Raw genomic sequence first — 17,601 nt, forward strand, 5'->3', positions numbered from 1 at the left:
AGCTTGAGTAAACCCTTCATTTTCTGTAAGGGCGCACCATTTTGGGGAACCACAAGTCTTGGAATGTATATAAGTGCTCTTAAACTCTCTTATATAACACGTAGAAACCGTTTTTAGCTTTAAACAGTGTACCATCTTGGAGTCCAGTGTGTTGAAGTGCACGTATGCATGTATCTCTATCTGTCTGTGCCCATCTGTGTGATAATATATAAATATATACAGATGCATGCTGAAAACCATGTTTCAAGAATCCTAAGCTTGCAATGCCAAAGGTCTGGAAATTAGAAAATCTGCATGACTTCATACCTAATAGGTCCACGATGCAATTTTCAGTGATGTATTTATGTAACTATTTTTTTGTTGGACCTTTCCTTCATTAAGTGGGCAGAATGAATTGAATTCTTCAAATCAGTAATTGCATATACTCTAGCGTTGCTGCCATCCATGCTTCTTCTGAGACCACCAGTTCTCTGTTGCAAGCCTCTCATTAACTCTGATTTTGTAAATTGTCCCTCACATTAGTGACTGCTTAGACATCAAGAGGGCTGCTCCTATAAGGAATGATCTCAAAGTCCTTCCATATTTTTCAATAGACATGAGCTCATATCTGCTCTAACCTGTCTCTAAAATGAACTAAACGCTGGCATTTGGGAAGACCCAGACTTCAAATTCCATAGCTTACAAGTGCCCTGAGCAGGGGATTTGGTCTAGCACAGCATGCATATACATCATCCACATCCAGAGCTAAATTTGGGTTCATTTCTTCTGTCTGTACATGTGTTTTTTGTTTAGGTTGACAAGAAAAATCTTGATATTCCAGGGATGTGTGCATCAAGCATCTGTTTGGGTACTTGGCTCAGTTTAGTTTTACATGTATAAAAATGCAATCTAGTTCCCTTTCGCTGCACACCTGCATTTGCCCAAACCTTCAGCTTGTTTCTGTGTTTGTTCCCTTCCCTTGACGGAGGTATCTGACCCTTCTCTACAAAACATCTGCCAAAGGTACTTAAGGCCGCAAAGCACCTGCAATTGAATGCTGCTTGTGAGCAGACCTCCGCTTCTGCCTTCCCACCTACACCAAACACAGAGCAGCACCACAACGACAGCAGCTTGTGCTGTTGCTCCCTGGGTGTGCCAGCACGTCCTCATGTGACACATCTTTGAACTTTAATTGGCCTAAAGGGTTTGATAATTGAAATCTTCATCTAGCAAAGACTCCTGTTTCTTCAGACACACAGCTGGACATTAACTATGATCAGACACCATACGCAGCAAAGACTGCCTGAGACTTGCTAGGGAGTCAAAGACTTAGAGGGAGATATGGTTTGACATTAAAATGGAGGTAGCAGTGTGCTTCCTCTGTTCTTCCTTATTGTCTACAGAACACATTGACTTTCCCAGCCAGGTCATTCCTGGCAGTAGCACAGCTCCCATAAAGCCCTGTATAAAATATATGAGACTCTATCTGACAGCTAGGGTGACTGGCATATCACAGCAGGGGCATGTGTTTGCAGATTCTTGTAGGCTGCAGTTGCTGAGAACTGCAAGATACTACGTCAGATACTTAAGGACTTGGAGGACATGTGCAGTACATGCACGTGGATTTGAAGACTGAGTGCAAAGCACAGAAGGAGGTAAGTTTGATTTCAGCATCTTGCTTTTTGATCTCCATGTAACTACAATCAGCAGTTCATGTCATTCTGCTATGAATTAATGAATTGAGCTACTATGAGTATTCTGGTGGTGGTAGTCATTAAGATTTGAGAAAGCAAATGGTGCAACTATTAAGGATATTTTGAACTATTGCCTCTCTTGCTGATATCCTTCATTGCTGTAAAGTAGCATGTTTTGGCTTCAGATATGTTTTCCCAATCCAAGTGGTAACTATAAAGTTTTCAGAGGGAATGGGGGCTCAGCAGCAGTCAGGGTTGGAGCCACTGAGGAGCTCTGTAAGCCCGTGGCATCCACCAAAGCCAAGCTCATATGTTTGTATGGAAGGTGCTTTATGCATCACTTACAGCAGAGAAGATCAATCATGCAAGTACAATAAAACTGTCACTTTACCTGGCCCAGGCAGCTCACAACCTGTTATCAGCTGTTGCTTGATATTAAATGTTAAACCCTCTCAGAGACACTTTCAGCCAAAGCAGACTGTAGAAACTGCCCTTATATTTCTCCTCCTAGGAAACATGGCTTTGTGTTAGGTTATTATGGGTAGGGATCAATGTAAAGTTTGTGCCAAAGGGAGCAGTTGGTGGCTGACCCTGCCTGTGCTGTACAGGGCATACCCAGCACAGGCTGAGCTTGTTAAAGGCTAATGTTCAGTAGAAAGAAGATGGGAGTTAGATGGGAGTTAGATTGCTTGGTTCTCCTTCTGCAGTACCAGAAATGGTACTTCCTTGCTGCTTTCTCACCTGATCTGATGCAGAAGGACCAGAAAAAAACAGCAGTACCAAGTGGCTTTTTTTGTATAATTTTGACTCTACTGAGGAGTTTATTTGGGGAAATAATCTCTTATGTATAAATCCAGCAGAATGATGTTTGTACAGGATATCCTCTGTTTTCTTCTATTTTTAAACATTTTTTAGAAGAACGCAGCTGAAGTGGTAACAAAGATATTAAGGGGTTCATTTGGAGCTTGGCTCTGTTCCCAAGATGTCCTCTTTACTGCGCCTGGTATGACTGGTGAATACTTGCATTTTTACAGACTCTCAGGGCTCTAAAGATGTAAAATGAACCAGGATAAGTGGGAATTCATGCTGATATATTGATTGTCTGCATAAGAGGAGGCCCTACAACAGGCATAAGAGGAGGCCCTACAACAGCAGATTGTATGGAAACCCAAGAATCTCCACTGAGGATGATATATGACCATGGCAAGGTTTTTCAGCTACTCATCAAGGAAGGAGAGGACAATGGTAGATGGCAGCTGCTGTTTCAGCTGACATACTTGACTTAGATTTGCGCTCAGCTAAGAGCATGCATACTGCCAATTGCTAAAGCTCAGCTAACTTGCAGCAATTTGTTAAGCAGTAGTAACTCATTGGCTTGCATTGTCTCTTCAGATGACAAACTAGCAAAATGCTTTAGGGCAGCAGTGCCCAGTTATTCAGTACTGTCAACTTTCTATGTGTCTCAGAAAGCAACACCCGTTTTTGTTATCTTTATTTTTAATTCAAAACTGTTAAACACTGGGGTTTGCTGGTTACATTGCATAGCCTGCAAAGTTACCCAATGGGTGTGACAAATGCAGGAACTGGGGCCCCAGAGCACGGGGTGCTGCTGGTCCTTCCAAGAGGAGATGGTAGGAACGAAGTTGCTCAATCCACCCAAGATTCTGCAAACTCCCATGGGACCATTTCAAATCACACAATACTGTAAGTTCTCTATTCTTCCTGCCCAAATGACATGAGAAAAGTGAAACACTGTTTTGAGCACAGATAATGCAAACTCTTTCCCCTTGGTGTGTTTAGGCCAGCATTCAAAATCCTTCATCACCACAATGACTGCACACCACAAACTGTGCTTCCTACCAGTGCCCTCAGAGAGGTCCTCTCCTGTTAGTCTGGTAGCCACAGAATGCCTTGAACCCAGAACGGATCCCTTGCTAGACGCAGGGCAGGAGAGGTATAACAGCCTGGAGGAATCCCAAGGAAAAAGCAGAACCAGGATTTGTCAGCAAAATACAACACAAGTTCACAAACTTCCATTGGGAATCCATGTCCACAGCCACCCTGGGGTGTCAGGGAGGGATTAATGTCTTCGAACACCCACTCTCTGTTTGTAACCCACAGGTTTTCATGGACCTGAGGAGGGGTTTGACGGATCACCCAGCCCATGAGCCCAGTGTGCCAGGGAGAGGCAGTGGCTGCTGGCTTTGTGCCGAGCTCCAGGAACTAGCACTTTGCCTAACAGTGGATGTCAGAGATGCAGTGCACCTAATGCAACATCAGTCCTTACAGTCTCCTCCCAGTAGCTCAAGTTAGGCACAATGACTTCAAGGTGACAGCAAAAGGCTGCTCCTAGCCCTCATGATTGGAGATTTTAATTTTGTCCCTTTGTTAATGAAGTGATGACTCTTGAAAACAAGAGCAGTAACACAATTATTTATGCTCATCTGTCAGAAGAGTAGATCAAAGCTATCTATAAAGCTGCAGACAAATATCACCAGGGATGACCCAGAGGCTTCCTTTGTGTGAAGTGACAGACCGGAGCATGACTTCATTGGGAAACCAGTCTTAGATCTATACAGCAAAGTCATGCAGCCTAACGCTGACCCAGAGCTTTCCTCTGCATTTGCTTACAGCTGAGTAGTGACAGGGGTTAGAGACGATGACACCAACTTTCCCTGTTTTTGTTTTTCTGGTAAGAGACCTTATTCAGCACAACAGTATCGCTTATGCTCATCATCACATGTGCAATCTTAAGATAATATCTCAGCATGTTCAGACATGATGGAGGCCTTTGGGTTGTGTTGCTGCAGGGTGTGTTGCAGCCTGGCGCTGTGCAGCAAGGGTGTCGTGGATCATTTGGGAACCTCTGTGGACGTGTGAGGAGTCAGTGGTGTAGCAACCACTTCCTGCCCAGCTCAGAGCCAAACCTAACTGGATCCCTGCCAACCAGGTGTCTCGAAGCACATCCTCACGGTAGCACTGACACCATTAACTACTAACATCTCAACAAGGAAATGTAAGAAAAGATAGAGAGCAAAGCAACCAAAGATGATGTCGAAGGCCAGCTCCCCACTTGCCTTCAGCAGAGCTCTGTCAGCATGTACCAGCTGCGGTTCAGGCCTCTAAAAAGACTACTGATGACTAGAGGTTTAGCTGCCGTGTGCTTGGGAAGGTTGCCATAACTCACTGACAATGAATGATGTGGTCACCCTTAAAGCCCAATTTTATATACTAATTAAGGATCAAGAGAGGTGTATCTGGCCCCTCTGCACCACACAAAAGCTCGTTTGCTCTCTGAGCAAAATGTTATTCAAGCTACCTTAAAAGGAACTGTATACAAGCTGTATCTTGAAGAGCATTGAACACAACATTACAATCTTCCATGACATTTGGTTCTTCCAAACACAGCCCCTGAAGTCCTGCGATGGAAAGAGGGTCCCCATCTGTATTTACAAAAAAAAAAAAAAAAAAAAAAAAAAAAAGAATAAAGAAATTCCATCTCCCATTGCTGGAGGGAAATGAAGGAAAAAGTAGCTTCAGTGAACACTAAAGGCTCAGAAACAGGAATCAAATCCAGCAAAAAAAGCCTCCCTTGAGTTAAAAACAAGATCTTATGCATGTGAACAAACACGTTTTGGGGCATGAATCATGGTGTCTCCAGTTTTTGTGGGTTTTTTTGGGGGGTTGGGTTTTGGGGGGAGTTTTTCTTTGTTTTTTTGCAGGTGTGTATAATTACCGTCCCAGGATGTGTTGAAGCATTTAGTGTTTTGGCTTAACTTCAGATGCCACAGGTTGTGTTAGCAGGTAGGTTCTCTGCACATGCTGGAAAATCAGTTTCTCAAGTTGAAAATTCAGTCATGACTTAAGGATGTCAACCACAGAAAATGCAGAGCACATACACAATTACACTTAAATGGGGGAACTCTATGTTTTACCTTTGCAAGAGTACATGACAGCAATCTGAACCAGAACTCATTGGTTTATACATCTTGAGTTTCTTGCACATGTAAATACATACACAGGCACTTTTTTTTTGTGAACAAGACCTTGAAATGTGCCAAGGGCTGCTTGTGCCACTGGACCATCAGTATCAGTGTGCATCCTTTTGTCTGGTGGCTGAGACCATACTCAGCATCTGCCTTAGGAGAAAACCATCTGTTGCCATGTGGGTTTTTTCCCCTCTTCATATCTTGTGACTGCACTGGTGCAGTTATTATAGTTTCCTTCACTGCCAACTTTGCATGCTTTAATGCTGATATTTGTGTAAGCCCATATGTTAGCCATGCTATATATATTTGTTTAGAAGCCATGATGTCTAAGGATTGTATTTATGTTCCCTTCAGCTTGCACTGTGAAGGTGAGACTATTAAGCAAAGGCATTTGTCATCAAAGGACACTTTGAAACCTCTGAAACATGGTGGTTTTCGTACAAAGGCTGTATTGTCACCGGCTTGGTTTGCAGGAGAATTTGTGAGTGGCACGTCCAGGAGCTGCAGAGCCCCTCCTAAGCCTCATTTACACTCTTCAGTTTGTCCCTGGGCTTTGTGGGACCCAGACATAAAAGCAGGAAATGTGCTGTGGTTTCACTAGCTGTAAATAGCGACCGTCCCCAGGCTCTGTGAGATCTGTCCCAGGGCAGCATCTACCTCCAGGCAGCAGCACCAGCAATCACAAGCCTGGCAGATGTACATTATATCATATATATTATCCCTCCCTGCGTGCTGCCTTAAACCTCCCTCAGCAGCCCTGCAGTCCTGGCAGGTCTGTCCCACCCTCTGGTTTGCACAGTGACATTCCAGACCCCATCCAGCCTCTACCTACTGTCCTGACTCCCCAGTGGCAGAGTGGCAATATGGCATGGGTGGCAGGGTGGCACAAGTGGCAGGGTGGCACTGGTCACACCCTCCTGGCTTGGTGTCTCAGCACTTTTCATCCCCTTCCCTTGCTGCCTGCCAGGCTGTGGAGGGTGTGCCACCCGCCCCAGAAGCCAGCTGTGTCACCTGAGTGCCCCTGGGGCTGGCCCCACAGCCAGGAGTGCCCAAGCCAGCGGTGACACAGAGAGGCACCGAGGAAGCCCAGGGAGAAGCTCTCATGTCAGGGTTGGGGGATTCTGCCCACCATATCCATCCACAGCAGTGCCAGGCAGGGGAGAGGGGGCTTGACCCTGATAGCCCATCCTTTGCCTCTCCCCATCAGTGTGAGCCCACTCATCTGCACGGTCCATGAGAAAGCTGGAAGTAATATGTGAACTTGTGTTTTTTTCCTCCTTTAGCTGAAATTGCTTTGTGGTATTAATCTCAGTGATTAGCAGGAGAATAATCCCCTTTCACCTTGTCAGTGGCAAATCCAGCCAGAGGCCTGTCTTGCTTTCAAAGAAAGAAATTACAGAAGAACATTTGATCAAGTGAAGAAATTACAAAGGGAGATGATCAGAAAGAAGCTGGGGAGGAAGAAAAAGGGATGGAGGAAGGCAGGGAGGGAGGGGGGGGGGTAAGAAAAAGAAAGAGATTACATGGAGAAATTAGGGAGCATGCAGTGGAGTGAGGTAAACCCTTAGCATTAGCCAGAATTCCCCTGGTGCCACCCTGGGGAAGGGGCTCTGCTGCAGTAAGAAGGAGCACAGCAGGGAAGGGCACACATCGCCTCCCACCCTCTCGGACCTCAGGAGAGGGCGATGCCGGGGCTCGTCTGTCTGACAGATCCCAGCTAGATCCTTGCATGCACTTTCCCCAAAACCACCCATGGATGCTCAGCTGTTTGGGAACACCTTGCCAGGTTTGTAGGACTTCAGCACCTCTCCACTAATCCGGAGGGAGGGGGCTGGTGGAGCATCTGCTCCCTTCTGACTATGCAGGGCAGGAATTTGCGTTTCATCGTTCCCTGACAGTTTGGCACTGGGGCGAGTCATCTGTCACAGCACCCAGAATGAACAACCCCAGCACTGTGACCTCAGTGTCCCTGTGCCCCAGCCCAGCTGCACCCTGGGGTTGCCCTTGTCCTTGCGAGGCAATGCTTGCCCTGCCTGCAAGCGGGCAGGGGTGCCCTGTCACCTTCTGTGCACCCCAGCCTGCACACACACATGCACACAGAGACACACACATGCACACCCGCGTGCTGCTGCTGCTGCTGGTGAAGCCCATTGAATGGTTGCTATCACAGACCATGTCTAATTATGCTGTGGAGCTCATTACCACAGGAAGCAGCTGAGGCCAAGAATTAAGTAAGACTTTAGAATGGGATCGGCCATTTGAACAGACAATAAGAATATCCAGAGTTGTCATAATTCATGCCGATAAAAATTTTGGAAAGGATGTACAACTCTTCGCCTCGGGGTTTAAGCCAAGTAGAAGAGACCAAGAGAGTTGGTCTGAGAGGAAGGGAGTCGGGGGGCAGATTACCTCACCGTCTGTCTATGGCCGTGTCCCTGTGCCTCCCCAAACCATGTAGCCATGGTCCTTGTTAGCGGCAGGGCATGTAGCTTGGTACCCCAGGCTGGCCCCACAGGCATCTCCTGTCCCTCTCACCTGGCAGCACCATAGGACCAGGTGATTTTTCTCTGCCCATGGGAGGGACGGAGGGATGCTCTCACAGCTCCATGGGACAAAATCTAACAGGGTCCTGGTCCACCCTCATGGCCACCATGGGGATGCAGGGCAGCTACCCCCATGCCAGCCCACAGTCAGAGCTGACCCTGTGTCTCTGCTCGAGCCAGCAGTGAGAGCTCGTGGGACTCAGGTGGGAGGCTGGTCCTGCCCTGATCACACGAGCTGGGGCTCCTTGCTGGGGACCGCCGAGGAGGGCAGTTACAGTTTAACTCAGCCCACAGAGCCCGCTGTTGGGAGTGCCTGTCTAATGATTAAAGTGCTAAACGAGGAGGCATGAACTCTGCATGCTCTCCCCAGCCTCACTACTGGGTTACGTGGAACCAGGCAAGTCAGGACTTCATCCCACCACAGCCGCCAGGTCTGTCTGGTTACTGCCACGTCCTTGTGTCTTCACAGGGGTGTCTTGTTATATTATTTCTTGTTATTCAAAACCTAGTAAATGGCTCTGTTCACCCCATTGTTCAGGGACCAGGGAGGAAGAGAAAGAAGTTGCAAGGAGGAGGGCTGCTGCCATGGGAGATCTGCTGTAGAAGAGCTGTACCCTGATCTGCCTTCTACCCTGTGGAGATGGAAATACAGAAATGAAGCTCCAGACTCTGAACCCCTTGTGGGCACCAGACAGGCTTCCCAGAGCTGTGCTTTGGAGGACCAGGAGGACAGAAGATAACATTTGTAGCCACTGAACGTGAAGAGGTAGCCTGCCATCTGGCAGGGCAGCACACATCAGCCAGCATTGCAGGCTGTCTCCCTCTGACCTCTGGAGCAGTTCCTCAGCCAGCAGCACTGTCCAGATGGGGAGGATCACTCCCAGGGACCCTACTAGTGCATCACTGAGGTGAGGAAAGGCACACACACATCATACAGTTGCTGTATTGCCCTTTCTGACTTGTGCTGGCAAAGGGGAAGAGCATGCTTGGAGATGTCCACCTCCAAAGGAGCAGCTTCTGCCCATCCTTTGGAGCCCATGTCTGGTTCCTGTCTCTTCTCAGTGGAGTGTCCCTGAGTCCAGGATGGATTTTACTTGGTGATGTCAGCCCAGATGAAACCCGGTTTAATTGACCATGGGTGAAATCGTGCTTCAATGGTTAATGTTATACTTGGGGCTGGGAAACTACTGCACGATCATAGCAATTAGAGCTGGAAATGATTCAAGTCATCTGATTTATTTCCTCGCTCTCCCCTCATTGTCTCTCCCAGGGATGGGGGCAGTAAGGTTCCCAACAATATGTCTCCCTGTGCATTGTCCGGTCCTGTCTCCCTGACTCAAGAAGTGGAGCATCCACATGTCCCTGGGGAGACAATTTCACTGCTTGAAAGACGTCAACATTAGAAAATGTCTCAGAAGTTTAGCCTATATTTCCTTTTGTGGAGTGCCACAAATTCTCAGGTCATGAGCTTTACGCCTCGAGGAAACTGGCTGCTTCCCATGAGTGTAATGGCCAGGAATAAGGTGGTGGTTTCCTTCAGTGTTTGCAGGGGCAGGTAGAGAACATGGGGATGGGTCAATGAAGGTTTTCACACCTGCGAGGCAGTTCAGATCAGGTAACTCATCTGGAATGAGCCCTCCTTGGCAGGAGCTCAGGATTTTTTTTTTCCATTTTCAGATTTTTATTCCATGAATTCCACCTTGACTCATAAAAATCTCACTGCTGGAAACGTGTCCAGTTCCTCACAACAAATTCACTCCCTTTGACTTGCTCCTACTAGTGCTACTAATCTCACCACAGGAGCGTGGAGCAAGTGGGACAAAAAAAAGGTCCATCTCAATGAAATAACCATAGTGAGAACTCCTTGAAGGTTGTTGCAGAATAGGCATCATCTCAGCCCCGGTTCTGCCCTGCATGCAGAGAGGATGTGGAACCCTCTGGCTAGGTGGAAGCTTATTGTGCAGATGCAACAGGAACAGAAGAATCTTCCCAAGTGATCAGAGCTTACGAGCACCACAGAAATGCTAGGCTGCGTCTACATCTGCGTTAAGAAAAGTTGGAGCCACGTGGCTGACTTTCTAGCGATAAGGTCTCCTGCTTCTGAATGTATTCTGCAAGGTGATACCATTAACTGAGAGGGACTTACATTCCTTATATATTTGAATTTGCTCTTCTCCTCTGTCGAGTGAGCTGAGTATTTCCACATCTCAAAGAGTCTGAGCACTTCCCCACCATCTTCCTGCTCACCAGCAGCAGAAGCCAGCCAAGTGAGAGTCCCCTAGAAGGGAAAGAGGAGCATGAGGGCAACTGGGGCCATAGAAATGTTTTAGTGAATTGAAGTAAAACTACTTGTGGTATCCAGGGGGCTGCATGGGTTAAGACACTTTTTGCAACTGACCAGAGGTAACATCTTCCCTGGGTGTGCTGTGACAGTATCTCCCACCAATATTAGTCACATCCAAGGCTCTGGTTGCAGAGTAAAGTTCACACCCTGCCCAGTTCCAGCTGCAGACTCTGCTCATTATTAAATGAGTGAGGTTTAATCATATTGGGACATCTTCTAAAGAACATCTGGATGACATCTTTGGCAGCTGAGACTAGACAGCAGCCTTTCCTACTGGCACCAGTGAGGCCCACCCCTGGCCAGGTACAAGTGCCCTTTCCTTGTTCATCCTCTGTATATGGAGGAATAGCTTCAGTGAGCAAAAACTATGGTATGATATTCATAGGGTAGTGTTTTGGTGGAGGATAAAGCAAACTTGTGGGAGAAACTAGAAGAAATCAAGGCAATCAACTTTTCTTATTCCAGGAGAAAAACATCAAAGACATTTCAGCAGAGAGGACAAAATGAGGAAAAGCAATAGGTGGTCTCCTGTCCTCACCCACACACACCAGCACCATGACTAACTCATTCTGTGGTTTTTGTCCTCAGCACTGGCAGGAGCTCCAAGTCTTCCCCCTTGTGAGATACACACCCTCCTAGATGGGCCATGCACCTCGTTACTGCTGGTTGAGGACCTCTTTCCTCTCCTTCAGCCAGCCAGCAAGGGGCCCACTCCCACCCAACTGCTGACATGCGCACCCCCAGCTGTCCCTTCTGCCCTTCCAGGCACCCAGCACCACCATGGGACTGAAACAGGTCTACGTGCCTCCTGATGGCTCTTCTTGTCCCACCAAAGCAGGAGTGGAGACATCAAGGAAGGATTGAAGATGCAGGAAGTCCCAACTTCCTCATGGACTATGTGGAAGCCAGCATGGTCTTTCAATGAACTGGGCTCTTTTCTGAATAATCCACACAGCTCATAACTGGAGGTTTTAAGGAGCACGTGCATCCAGTCCTGCCTGTCCATCTCTGCTGTTAGTCCTACAGTGGCCCTGCCTTCCCCTTCTGCCACCTCTATCCCCGATGTAAGACACCATCTTGGGATGTGAAGCGGCACCAGCCCCAGGAGGATTCCTGTGAGGACTGATGAGGATCTCTGGCCTGCTGACCCGTTGTGGCCAGCTGTCCCTTGTAGCACCAAAAGTGGAAGAGCCTGTTACTCAACAGGCCAAGCAATTTGTTACCAAGCCTTGGTTCTGTGATGCTCCCCTTCACACCTCCAGGTGCCCAAGAGGGGATCCTGCTGTTTGATAGGTCCCCAAAGGACCACTCTGCCCCTGCCATCCGTAGCCTTAACATGCAAGTTAGAAGTTCAACAAACAGGGAACAACAGCCCATATGGTAAAACAGCTTTACCTTGGAGTGAAAAAGCTGGCACATAAAATTTCCTGCAGCCAGCTGCAATTTCAAGACTGCCTTTGCCCTCTAATTAGTTGGCATTTGCTGTACCAACTATTATCTTTCTAGTTACATAGTGCAGGGGACAATGGCTCCTTATTTCCTACCACAAACATTGGGTTACTATTTACCTCCAGCTGTACCTCCTCTATCTTCTATTCCCATTAAAAGAAAGTATCATTAATGACTACAGTGATGGGAAACACTGGAACAGTTGGTCATAAATTAAGACACTCGGAGCCTTCAATTATTTGTACTGTGTAGCCTGTATGCAAACATTTACCAGCTCCTCTACAAATGCTCACGTGGGTATTTCCACTCCGAACCTGAAAGGATGCCCAGAGCTGTTTGAAACCAGGCACTTGTGCAGGGGCGCATGCCTCAAGCTGCACCAAGTTCCAACCTGGTACAAACTGAGTAATTACAGGGGGCCAAATGCCTCCCCCAGGTAACTGCCTTTGGATATTCATCTGCGCGTGGCTGTGCGTGTGCCGGAGCAGCAAGGTGCTCCTTTGCACTGCGCGCAAGGCTCTGCAGCTCCTGCTGTGCAGAGACTTTGGATGCCTGATGCGGCGGGCCCTGGAGATGGGGATCCTGACACAAGTAGTGTAAATCCTGGCTTCACTGGCTGCTGCAGAGCTGCCACCAAGACTGGAGGCCAGGCATGTAAATCCTGCCTCTGTGCACTGAGATGCCAAACGATCCCCAGGGCCAGGCGCCACTCTGTTACACCAACATAAATTGGTGGTGATCCTGCTAATGCCTGTGCAGCTACTCCCTACTTCTGCCAGGAAAAGTGAGAACGGGATCTGGATCTGGCCGTGCATCTGTGAAGTTTTATGGGAGGAGGGGTGGAGGGAAGCCCCCGGCGTGATTCCTGGTGTTGCAGGCAAGGGATGGAGGTGCCTGTTGAGAGCCAGCCCCATCAAGAGCTTCATGCAAGCCGTGCGCTGCCTCCTCCGCCAAACTTTGCCAGCCTTTTTTAACTGCATCCCGAACCAGGCTTTGCCTCATTCGCACCTTCCCTGCAGCCACCCCCCTGCCCACGCTGGGAGACAGATACAGATGCCAAAAATCCCCGCTCGGATGAAGTGAAGCAGCAGGTCACCAGGTCAAACCCCCTCCTCTGGCGGAAGCCAGAAACCCCACTGCCCGCGCAGGGGCCACCTGAGCGGGGTGACCCTGAGCACCCACGGTGGGAAATGTACGGCGGGAGGGTGGCGGGGGGTAAGGAACAGACGTGACAGGCAGCGACCCACGAGTGACTGAGTGTCCCCGCGGGAGCTGCGCTGCCGGGCACGGGGGGCCGGCAGGGACCGGAGGGCTGCGAGGCCAGTCCCCTGTGCCGCCCAGGGCCGCCGCGGGAACGGTTCCCCACGTCGCCCGCCGCCGCCGCCGCCGGCGCGGGGCCCCCCCCGACGGCAGCGGGCCCGCAGCCCGGCCCCCCCCAGCCAGCCTCCCGCCTGCCCCGTCCCCGGGGCCGCCCTGGCGAGGGGAGGCCGCCGCGCCCGCACCCCCCCCCACTCCAGCGAGCCCCATCCCGGCGGCGGCGGCGGCGCCCGCGGCGGGGCGGGCGCAGGGCGCGGGGGGCGGGAGCGGGGCGGGGGGAGGCGGGGCGGAGGCGGCCGGAGCCCCCGGGATCCGCCGGCACCTCCCGGGCCCGGCACTCGCCGTCGCCGCCAACTTCGGCCGGGAGTCGCCCTCGGTGCCGCCGTTCCCGGAGCCCAGCGCCGCCGCGGCGACGGGGAGGGCAGCGCCGGCAGACTCCTCCCGCTCCCCTCTCGCTGCCGGCGGGGGGCTCGGCCCGGCGCGGCGACGGGGCCGCGGCCCCCGGGGCAGGTGCGTCCCCTCGCGGTCTCCGGCCGCCGTGACGCCGCGGCGGGGGGCGCGGAGCCCCGTTCCCGCCGCGGGCGCCCGCTCACCTGCCGCCACCGCCGCCGCCCGGGGACGCGGCGCTCGGGAGATGCAGGTAGGAGGCGGCCCCGGCCCGCGGCGGCGGGGAGGGCGGCGGCGGCGGCGGGGGGAGGAGGCCGGGGGGCGGGAGCGGTTTCGCCGTGCCGGGCGGTGCGGCTCCCCGGGCCCGTCCCGTCCCGGGGCCGGACACCTCCCCGGGCGGCCCCCGAAGGGGCGGGAGGCGGCGCGGGCAGCGCCGGGAGGCCACTGCTTTCTCCCGGCCCGGGAGCCACGGCCGCCCGTCGCCGCCGACCCCCGGCCCGTTACGGCCGCCGGGCGGGGCGGGGCAGGGCAGGGGCTGCGGGGGGCCGCGGGGGTAGGGCGGCCCGGGCTGCGCAGAGCCTCCGCGGCAGGCGGCCCCGGCCGGCGAAAGGGGCCGTCGGGGCAGCTCCCGGGTGAGCCCCCACAACACGGAGCAGCAGCGGAGCGACCGGAGCAGGGGGCGAGGGCCGGCTGCAGTGTTGCTTGCGGTGGGAGTGATCTGCTCGGGCAGGAGAGACGCTGCTGGGGCGTGAGGGGCCGTACTCTGGCATCGGGGACGTTGCTGGGGTGCGAGGGATGCGCCTCTGGGGTGGCAGACGTTGTGCTGGTAAAACAGATGTTCCTCGGGCATGACAGACGTGAATTTGGCAAAACAGATGCTACTCTGGCAAGATGGATGTTAGTCTGAGCAGAGGGATGTTACTCTCGGATGAGGGCCTTTTCGGGGGGCGTGAGCACAGCCCCTTTCCTGAGAGCACCCAGGCCCACACCGTCCTTCTCACCCACATGCCCACGGTGTGGCAACATGTGCTGTCACGGGCCACGGCATGTGGCGTGGGAGAAGGTGCTTGTGTGCATGGAAACACAGACAAGTAGCAACAGTGTGCCCTGTCTCACGGTACCAGGACGTGAGCATCCCAGTTATGTTTGTAACAGACACACTGTTTGATGAAAGTTGTTTTGGTTTTGGTTTTTTTTTTTTTTTTTTCTGGGAACTGTGGTGTAATACTTCTCTTGCAAAATGGGTAAAATTAATTCCCCAAACATATTTTCGTGTGCTGTTACGCACATTCTCACTTGTTCATTTTTGGCATTCTTTTTTTTCGGTGATGGAGCTGTTTCTCACACATGTACCAGCATTTATGTTCTCACTTAATTTTCTTCATAGCTAAAAACTCAGGTGCATGCACATCACATTCCTTGTGTGCACCTGCACGTTTCCAATATAATTTGTTCTTCCACACTTCACCTGCACACATGGACTGTCTTTTGTGCCCATGCCTCCTTGTTTGCCTACATGTTGAGGGCTCTTTTGTGTTGCCCTTTATTTGGGCTTTGTCCACACAGCCTCGGGCACACACATATAATGGACACACAAGGTAACTCCTTCCTTTACATTCATCTTTGTTTGTCTGTCTCTTCAGAGACTGTCTGTGGTACGTGTGTATCTCTTAATGTCTCCCCTACTTTCCCCTGCAGGTGGGAGGTCTGCAGGGGGGCACCGGCACTCAGGCATAAGTCTGTCCTTGCCTGTCTTTCCTACATTTGCTGATACATGGGAGATGAAGTGACCACTTTTTTCTGGTGGTAGCAAGTTTAACCTGTGGTTGCCTGTTTTCTGTTGCACACACAGATGCTGTTGTGAATGTAGAGTGAAGTTGGGTACATGCTCTTCTTCCCAAAAGAGGAAGACGCAGGCTTTCTCAAAGCTGGCAGGAGAGACAGACTCTGCTTAAACCAGTGTCCTATGCATGGACAGCTGGGTTTATCCAAGGTGAAGGTTGGGCACTGCAGGAATTCTGGTGGAATTTTTTTGCCCCAAGCATCCAATGTATAGGATAAGTTGCCACATGTGTCAGTGAAGCTAGCCCAAGTACTACTTTCTTTTTCCTCCTTCCTTAAAGAAATTAGCCGAGGATATGAAGAGAAAAGCATGAGGCTGAACTGCAAGTGTGGGGTGGGAGGCAGAGCTGGGGAGGCGAGCTGGACCTACTCCAACTGTGGGTTTCCTCTGCTCCCAGGCTCCCTTTGCTCACTCACGTTTCTGTGCCCAGGAGGGTCCATAAATGATTCCTCCCTTTTGGAAGGAGTCCCTCCCTAGCTCCTTCTGTGACTTCAGTATTAGCACAACTCTCTTCTCAGTAGCTGTAAGCAGCCCCTGTGTACTTTCCCCTGTCTCTAGTGCACGTCCAACAACAGTGAGAAGTCTTCTCTCTTGGCCCCTTTCCTCCCAATCTGCCAAAATTCATTACATCAGTTGAAAAAAAGAGGAAGTTTTGAAAAAGCTGGGTCTAAAAAGTTGGGGGTTCCTATTTTTTTTCAGGCAGTAAGGTATGTCCCAATTGTACTTTCCAGACTTATTCCGCAAAGATCAGAAGCACACCTTTTAAAAGAAAAAGTCACATTCTTGTGTAGTGAAGTCTCCAGGAGCTTAGACTTTTAGGAAGAGATCAAATATTGTGAAATTAAAAAAAAAAAAATCAAAAATCAGTGCAGTCACCTTTAATGCTATTTATTCCCCCCTCTAGCCCAGTAGGCCTCTCTCTTTCTAGACTGCTTCAGATCTTGAGTCTTTTGTCCTGAAGTTGTTGGGTTTGGGTTTCAAGGCGTGCAGGGAAACCAGTTCTTTTCTGAAAACTGCATGATTGCTCATTTGAGTGAATATAAATTGTTCCTATTCATAAGATCTTTTTTCTAATGGCTGATCAAATGTTTTTTCAAGTGAAAACCATTTCATCATTTCCAAACTAATTGGACGCACACACAATAAGCACTTAAGAGACACTTTTAAACACAGTACTTTTAAAATCAAGATGCATAGCCAAGGCCTGTTGTCACGTAAGACAGGACAGTCCTTGATTTGCTTCCATTTTTTGCATAGAAAGGGACCTTCGCTTGCTGTAAAAAGGCCCACAGACTTCATTAAAACTGAAAGCAGTGCAGAGAAGAGTCACAGGAATTCTTCATGGACTGGAAAAAATCCTCTTCTAATGTAAGATTTAAGGAATGTGGACCTAGGAAGTGTTTCAGACAGAAAATTAAGAGGTAGCGTGGTGTGATACCTGAGTGCTTTCAGTGGCACTGAAAGTAGCTGGTACTTGGAGAGCTTTCTAATTCAACAGGAGAACCTAAAGCATGTGTCTGGGCATTTCAGCTCTATTGATTGGCCTTAGAAACAGGCAACGTTTTTAACAGCAGGGTGATTAACCATCAGAACAAACGACGAAGGGCAATGTTAGCTTTTCCAGCTCTTAAAATCTTCAAATAAAGACCGAATGTCTTTTTGGAAAAGACGCTTTACTGGAGCACAAGTTGTTGGGCTCACTGCAGAGATAACTGGCTGAGACCGTATGGACAGAATTACAGACGAGATCAGACCCTGTGATTCGCTACCCCCTTCCAAGCTTTGGCTTAGACCTTGATAAAGCTTACGCAAGCTTTCCCCTGCTCTGCGTGAGGTAGAGCAATGGGGTCGCTGAAAGTAGTTTGTCATTTTTTCAGCACAGCAGTTTCCACAAAGTAGGGATGCCCTCCATGAAAGCGCTTTGCAAGGGGAGCCTGTTGTAGATGGTGGGCTGTCCATATGTGGAGATCCTTCACTTGTCCTTGGGAGCTGTGAAACAGGCACTGAAGTTTGATGGCTTGCAGCGGGGCTGCAGGCAGCATGAGGAAAGGAGTGC

At 50.1% G+C, this 17,601-nt stretch overlaps 1 protein-coding gene across 1 annotated transcript in view; it reads left to right on the forward strand.

Annotated features, from left to right (window-relative positions):
- The first annotated feature begins 13,679 nt into the window (after nt 1–13,679).
- The window catches only part of WNT5B (Wnt family member 5B), a 74,363-nt gene continuing 70,441 nt past the window's right edge, over nt 13,680–17,601 (forward strand). Inside the window, exon 1 of the mRNA XM_074902140.1 lies at nt 13,680–13,955. Within this exon, the coding sequence (XP_074758241.1) occupies nt 13,950–13,955 (6 nt within the window). The 5' untranslated portion in view covers nt 13,680–13,949. The remainder of the gene's footprint in view (nt 13,956–17,601) is intronic.

Source organism: Athene noctua, chromosome 3 (genome assembly GCF_965140245.1).
Source record: "Athene noctua chromosome 3, bAthNoc1.hap1.1, whole genome shotgun sequence".
Classification (NCBI taxonomy): domain Eukaryota; kingdom Metazoa; phylum Chordata; class Aves; order Strigiformes; family Strigidae; genus Athene; species Athene noctua.